The following is a 7,585-nucleotide window of genomic DNA, read 5'->3' as shown; positions in this document are numbered from 1 at the left end:
ATATCACACACAATCAACTAATAAAACTCATTACATTGAGGCGACTTAGAGAAATACTTATTGAAAAAGCAATAATGATAAGATTAATGAATTATTAACCCTACCCTATCAATTGCGTTATAGAAAATGATAACATATTTAATCAATGCAAAAATTTGCTAAATGTTCATAATATTTATAAATAAAAGAGACTTGTGAAATATGCTTTTGGAAAAATATAATTTGACTAGGATCAAGATTAAAAAATGACACACATATATATAGAGCAAGCAAGAAGATAATGGCGATATACACCTATGCATTTAGGATTAGAATCATAAGACCTGGAGCGAGGTGGTGTTTGAGAAAAGGGATGTAAAGGAATAAGGGATATCTAGGATAAGAAAGAAGGGGATATCAAAGATGTTAGAATGTGGAGGAAATGGGAAATGCAGGGGAAATAGATGTAGAGGAAAGCGGGTAAGCAGAGAAAATGAATATGAAATTAAGATAGAAGGAAAATTGACCATAGAGGAATAAGGGATAAGGAGGATGAAAAAGAAGGGAATGTGGGAGATGGATGAATATGGAGGAAATGAAAAAAGTAGAAATAAATGTGGAGGAAAGAGGGTAAGTGGAGAAAACGAATGTGGAATTAAGATAGAAATAAATTCATTTTCATGTGTATAAGTGGTTTCTACATGAAAATGATTACAAATTTGAAAAGATAACATAATAGTTATATCATATTATTTATGGATAAACACTCTTGCTAATGATATTAGATTATTAAATAATTATCTTATTACTATATAATAATTATTTGAAACTCTATAATAAATCCATGTGGATGGATAAAAAATAAAATTACTTGAAAGTAATATATTAACAATTTTTTGAAATATTGCAGTTTTTTTTTTTTAATTTAATATATGAACTTAAATAAATTGAATTTTATTTTTATTAAAGTATCATATTTCCCATGTTTATAAAGAATGAAATTAACGTTTTAAAATTTGAATACATTTTACTTGATTTTAAATTAATCAAATTAATCTTAATTTATCTTAAAAAAATTAAATATATTAAATTGATTTTTAATTTATTAAAAAAATATACATATTTCAACTAAAATTAAATATTAGTAAATAAAATATAAATTTTAAAAATGTATTTCATTTTCAACTAATTATAAAAAATAAAGATATTTCTCTCTATTACAGACATATTAATTAATTAGTAAATTTAGAAAATTAATTTAAAGAAAGACCAAAATTCAAATCACACTAATTACGCGACGTGCATGACATAGTGGCTGGGGCAGATGGCTTTCGCTCCCCCCAGCCGCGATCGAATCCTGCGACGGTTGGTTGTGGACCCCCCGATTTGGTATCTGCAGGCTTTGGCCTATGATTTGTAATGGCTATGCCGTAAATATTCTGCGTTGGTTATCTGCTGGCTTCGGCCTATGATTTGTAATGGCTATTCTGAATTCCGCTGGCTTCGGCCATATATTGTAAATATCTGCTGGCCTAGGCCATATGTTGATTTTCCCTCTGAAAAAAAAATACTAATGGCTATTCTGAATTGTGCTGGCTTCGGCCATATATTGTAAATATCTGCTGGCCTATGCCATATGTTGATTTTCCCTCTGAAAAAAAAATACTATTTTAAGAGATTTACAAATTTATACCCTTTTTAGGTCCTTATAGATGATTCTCTTATATAAAAAAAACACACCCATATTAATTGATTAGTAAATTTAGAAGATTAATTTGGTTAAAAAACCCAAATTCAAATCACACCCATTGCTACTATTCATCTCAATTTCAAGATATTTACAGATTTATGCCTTATAAGATTTTTCTCAAAACTAATGAACAGTAATACTCAACACTCAACACTGTTTCTTATTATTTCACGCCGATATTCTATCACCATCTCCCCTCTAAGAATGGGTTCGATAGTAAAACGACCATGTCCATGAACTCCAGATTTCCCAAAGCAAAATCGTTTTTTTTTCATCTTTCTGGAAGTAAGAAAGACGGTCTCTGTATGAAGAGAACTGTGGTGGATCTGCTTCTCGTTCTGTTTTTAATCTCTTGTTTATAGCTTCTCTGGAATGGTGGGCGTATCCCACAGGTCGGTGAATTATGGAACTTATGCCGGATTTTGCTTTCAGACGATTATGCACAGAGGTTCTAGATGCATATGTTTCTTTTATTTTGCAGAATCCAACTTCTTCTAGGTTATTATCATCGTTTGAAAAAGAACTCTCATATGATGAATCTTCTGAATGTGTCATTGCAACAACTTCCTTTTGGATTCCCATTTTTATAGAATCTAGATCATGGATTCTTACACCCACGTTTGGATCTGGAACCCTATGAGAGGCGCAATAGGAAATGTAGGTGCATACATCCTTTCCTTTATTGTTCCAGTAGGACAGCTCCATGTGATACCCTTCAATTAATGCACAGGTGGGGTGGTAAAAAGTTTCACATTCCATACACTTGACGCAAAATCCCTTCATTTTGTTACAGACTATGCGTGACTTCCGAAAAGAGCCTGGATTGATTTTCAATATGCCATCAACAGGTTCCATAATTTTATCATTCACAAAAGTTACTTCATTAGTAAAACAAGCACAAGTAACATGCACCCAAAATCTAGATGTTGTTGTAGGTTTCAGGGCGCCACCCATCACAGGGCAGAGACAGCAGCGTTGTGGAGTAGTGTCTGTCTTTAAACTCTGGCAAGCTGTGCAAAGCCAGTCTTCCCCTGATTCACTTGCACCATAACAATTTTCATGAACTCCAATATTACATCTATTGCAGATGATGAGTTTATTATCATGCCAATCTTCAGCTCGGCGGCATATTGCACACCTTTTTGGTATCCAGGTTTCTTGGATTGGTTTGTATGGTTCTAGCAGCCATCCTCTTAATTATCTTTCTCTATTTGCTGAATGGTGTCTTCCCTCCCTGGGTAAAGAATCCAAGGCCACCTGGCCACGAACCCCAGCTTCATAGGCCTTGTTAAGCCCCAATCAATGAGATGCTGATTGGAACCGTTGAGTCTAACACTTTGCTTCCATTTCTTCATCTTAGAGCCCACGTGCTTTTCCCATTGCGACAGGCTCATCGACTTACCCTTTTCACATTCATTGCCTTCACAGAGGATTAAGTGGCTATTAGTCACATAATTCGCCTCCTTGCCATTACAAATAACAGTAACGTGCTCTGGAACACTGAAAGGTTTTTCTCCTTCAGAGAGGTTCCCAGGGCCGGTTGCTTCGGTGTGCATTGAGGACAGGAATATTCAATAAGGTTTTCTAGTTGTTCACTACTTATATTATCACAATTATAATGAACCCAAATATTGCATTTTTGACATTGAAGCCAACCTATTTTGAAAGTGGGAGTCCGTACCTTCATGCAAATGCCACAGTACTGATTGATCTTGTACAACTTGTAGCAAGGTCGACAGATCAACAAAGCCTTCGCAGATGAAGTACGCAGCTGCTTCACCTGAACAGATGGTAATAATCCTGAAGCGGGAAACTTCTCGTTACAGCTGCTGCACGTTGTTTCTTCTTCTTGATCTTGCATAACCCTGTATCTAGACCAAAAATCTGCTTTTGTGGCTTCGTCAATTGCCTCAGAAAACTCATCCTTAAGGTCCTTAGCTTTTCAAGAATTTCCATAGATCAACAAGCCCTTCTAAGATGAATTACCCAGCTGCTTCGCCTGAACATATGGTAATAATCCTGAAGCTGGAAACTTCTCGTTACAGCTGCTGCACGTTGTTTCTTCTTCTTGATCTTGCATAACCCTGCATCTAGAAAAGAAATCTGCTATTTTGGCTTCCTCAATTGCCTCAGAAAACTCATCCTTAAGGTCCTTAGAAGAGCTTTTCAAGAATTTCTGATTCTTGTATTCTAATGTTCTGAAGTATTCCCAAAAAGGGAATACCCTTTTTTCTTTAACCATCTTTATGCCCAATCCGAGTTATTTTTAATGTGGAAAAACTTAACACAAAGTCTTCCAGGAACACAAACGCTCTGCATAGATTTTGGGGCATCTTTCACCGGGCGGTTAACTTTAGCGGGCCAAACAGGTCTCTCCTTTCTCCTCTTAGACTTCACCCAAACGATATCACCCACGTCAAACTGTTCCCGACGCGGGCCCTCTGAACATTCAAACCCCACCAGAGAAGATGGGTTGGAAACCCTAAAATCATCATACTGCTGCTCCTGATTTGCCTCCGTCACCTGCTTCTTATTGGGTTCGTTAGGATAGATGCTTCCACCAACCTCTACCGTAGCGTTTTGACCCTTCAATTTTATGCCTTGCTCGGTGTCCGTACTTTTCATGCGCTTAGTTGGTCTATTTCTGAATTTCCCTGATTCATCTTTAACATCGCAAAACAGAGCCTGAAGCCTCCCATTTGCAGGCACCCCGTAATCATCCCCACTATTATGGCGACGAAATACATACCCCAATGATCCCGCATCGCCCCTCTGGCGTCTCACATCTCTAATTCTGTTCCTAGAATTCCCCATGTTAAAGTAAAACCTCGATGAAACCCTATCTCATTCGCCCACAGGAGTTATATTGAAAATCAATGAGCCATCTTTTTGGCATTCATTCAATGGCAAGATTGACTGGTGATGATCAGAGCCACAATAGGCTAGATGGGTGGTAGATAACGATAACTCCTAGTCAAGAAAATCACTTCCTCCTAGAAAAATGATCTAGCCTAGTTGCTATGTGCCCTCGCTCGATTTATTTGTTGCTCAAAGTATATTTTGATAGTTTTGGTTTTACATCAAAGAGATATAACTCAGAAATAAAATCCTCCTTTTCTTGGAATTGATTTTTGACTAGGCTAAGATTCCTCCGATTCTTCTCCCACCGGTGGATAGTAACCTTAAAGTCCCGCCTAATATATGACTGGAATTCTAAAGATGATCTTTCTTTCCTAAGAGGTATGTAGCTTGAAAGAAAGGGATATCAAAGATGTTGAAATGTGCAGGAAATGGGAAATGTAGGAGAAATAGATGTAGAGGAAAGAGGCTAAGTGGAGAAAATGAATATGAAATTAAGATAGAAGGAAAATTGACCATAGAGGAATAAGGGATAAGGAGGATGAAAAAGAAGGGAATGTGGGAGATGGATGAATATGGAGGAAATGAAAAAAGTAGAAATAAATGTGGAGGGAAGAGGGTAAGTGGAGAAAATGAATGTGGAATTAAAATAGAAAGAAAATTCATTTTCATGTGTATAAGTGGTTTTTGCATGAAAATGATTACAAAGTTGAAAAAATAACATAATAATTATATAAAATTATTTATGGATAAACACTCTAGTGATATTTTTTTATTAAATTATTATCTTATTACTATATAATAATTATTTGAAACTCTATTACAGTTCTTTTGAGATTTAATATACTAAATTAAATAAATTGAATTTTATTTTTATTTTTATTTTTATCGAAGTATCATATTTCCAATGTTTATAAAATTGAAATTACAACTCACTATAATGTTTTAAAATTTGAAAACATTTTACTTGGATTTTAATTTAATCAAATTAGTTTTAATTTATATTAAAAAAATAATTATATTAAGTTAATTTTTAATTTATTAAAAAAATGAAATAAATATACATATTTCAACTAAAATTAAAGGTTAGTGAATAAAATATAAATTTTAAAGATATATTTTATTTTCAACTAATTATAAAAAATAAAGATATTTCTATCTCTTACACACATATTAATTAATTGGTAAATTTAGAGGATTAATTGCAAGAAAGACCCAAGGTCAAATCACACCAATTGATACTATTCATCTTAATTTTAAGAGATTTATAGATTTCTGCCCTTTTTAGGTCCTTATAAATGATTATCTCACTCATACACAAAAACACACACACATATTAATTAATTAGTAAATTTAAAGGATTAATTTCGTAAAAAATCCAAGATCAAATCACACCAATTGCTAATGTTCATCTTAATTTCAAGAGATTTACAGATTTATGCCTTGTAGATTTTTATAAGATTTTTACCAAAACTAATGAACAAGAATACTCAACTTGTACAATTTCTTTTTCACAATAGCCACCATGTCTCCAGAGAATAGAAATTGCGTAAAGAGAAATTAAACCTACTTACTTTCACTAGAACCATTATCCCTTTACTATATTATAAATATTTACAGATTATGAATATATTTAATAACAAATATAAATATATAATTATATGAATTATTAAATATAAAAATCTGATTATTAAATAATTTTGTAATCGCACGTTATCTCTTCGCCAGCTTCAATGTCTTTCTTCGCAAACAATGCAATCCGGTTCTCAGCACTGACTGGCAATATCCTCGAAAAACAATTGGGTGCACACGAATGGTTGATCATACGCGTTGCATTTTGTTGGAATGGTAATTTCAACTTGTAGATTTTTTTCTCTGCGATGCGATCGCAGATCGCATATCGCACTTTCCCTCGTCACCCTTCGTTGCATGCTTGTATTATCTGCGATGCGATGGTGTGATAAGCCATGCATTAAATTCAAATAGGATATTTTGAGCTGTGTAATAAATGATATTTACTAGGGTCGGTAAATGTAGGTGAAATCTTAAATTTTATTATTCTTTATTTTCACGGAAGTAGGGTAAAGCAACATGTATTGTAAAAGATAATTTTGTGTTGTTCGATATAAAAAGGAATGCAAGAGCAAGAGACGAGTGTAGAGAGTATTAGCGTGAAGAGCTTTTTCTTCTCTTTCTTCTCTGCAACGCACAACAGTGCTGACGATAATTTTCTGAGATAGTGGAATCAGATTCTGGAACTGAAGTTCCTGTTGTAAATCCCTCTGAGTCGAGGAAGGCAATTCTGTAACAGTTTTTATTTTTATTTTATATGATTAAAGATCCTGTAGAAAACCAGAGCGTTGTTCTCTGTGTGTTATTTTTGTGTGTGTTTGAAATGAACAGAAATTTCCATCATGGTATTAGAGCTAGTCTAGGCACTCAGTGAGTTAAAAAAAACAGAGCTTGTTTTTCACTGTAGGAGCTGTAAGAAGTTTGTTGAGCAGATTTTTCCAGTAGAGAAAGTTTTTGCTTGTTTTTCAAAACACAGTCAGTATCTCTTCTTTACAAGTACAGGTTAAGATGGCAGATGCTAGAACAGGTTTGACAAATCCCCAACTGCCACAGTTTAATGGGAAAAACTACAATTATTGGTCCATAACAATGAAGGCATTGTTTGCTTCTCAAGGAATATGGGAGCTGGTTGAAACTGGCTATGCTGAACCTGCAGATGCAACAGCACTGGCTGCTTTGACAGTAACAGAAAGAGACTAGTTGAAGGGCGACAAGAAGAAGGATGCTAAAGCCCTCTTTTTCCTCTTCCAATCAGTACATGAAAGTGCTTTTCCACGGATTGCAGCAGCAACAAAATCCAAAGAGGCATGGGATATTCTCAAAACTGCCTATCAAGGCATGGAGAAGGTGAAGACTGCAAAGCTGCAGATGTTGAGGAAAGACTTTGAAAATCTTAGCATGAAGGAATTTGATACAATAGATTCA

General features: G+C 34.5%; 1 protein-coding gene across 1 annotated transcript; it reads right to left on the bottom strand.

Moving 5' to 3' along the window:
* Nucleotides 1-1,927: 1,927 nt before the first annotated feature.
* Nucleotides 1,928-3,285, bottom strand: LOC149248298 (histone-lysine N-methyltransferase ATX4-like). Its single transcript, XM_089448909.1, has 2 exons — nt 2,999-3,285; nt 1,928-2,807 (listed from the first exon to the last, which is right to left on the bottom strand). The coding sequence occupies exons 1-2, from the start codon at nt 3,283-3,285 to the stop codon at nt 1,928-1,930; spliced, it is 1,167 nt and encodes a 388-aa protein (XP_089305035.1).
* Between the last annotated feature and the right edge of the window lie 4,300 nt (nt 3,286-7,585).

Source organism: Pinus tabuliformis, chromosome 7 (assembly GCF_031772625.1).
Source record: "Pinus tabuliformis cultivar Carrire ecotype Pingquan chromosome 7, CPIR1, whole genome shotgun sequence".
In the NCBI taxonomy this organism is placed as follows: Eukaryota; Viridiplantae; Streptophyta; class Pinopsida; order Pinales; family Pinaceae; genus Pinus; species Pinus tabuliformis.
The sequence above is the reverse complement of the archived record's forward strand: the minus strand, read 5'-3'. Positions and strand labels throughout refer to the sequence as shown.

Coding starts and splice junctions, on each gene's coding strand:
- LOC149248298 (XM_089448909.1), bottom strand. CDS start 3,285: ATGCACACCGAAGCAACCGGCCCTGGGAACCTCTCTGAAGGAGAAAAA. Junction 2,808..2,998: donor ACAAGGCCTATGAAGCTGGG/GTTCGTGGCCAG, acceptor CATCTGCAATAG/ATGTAATATTGGAGTTCATG.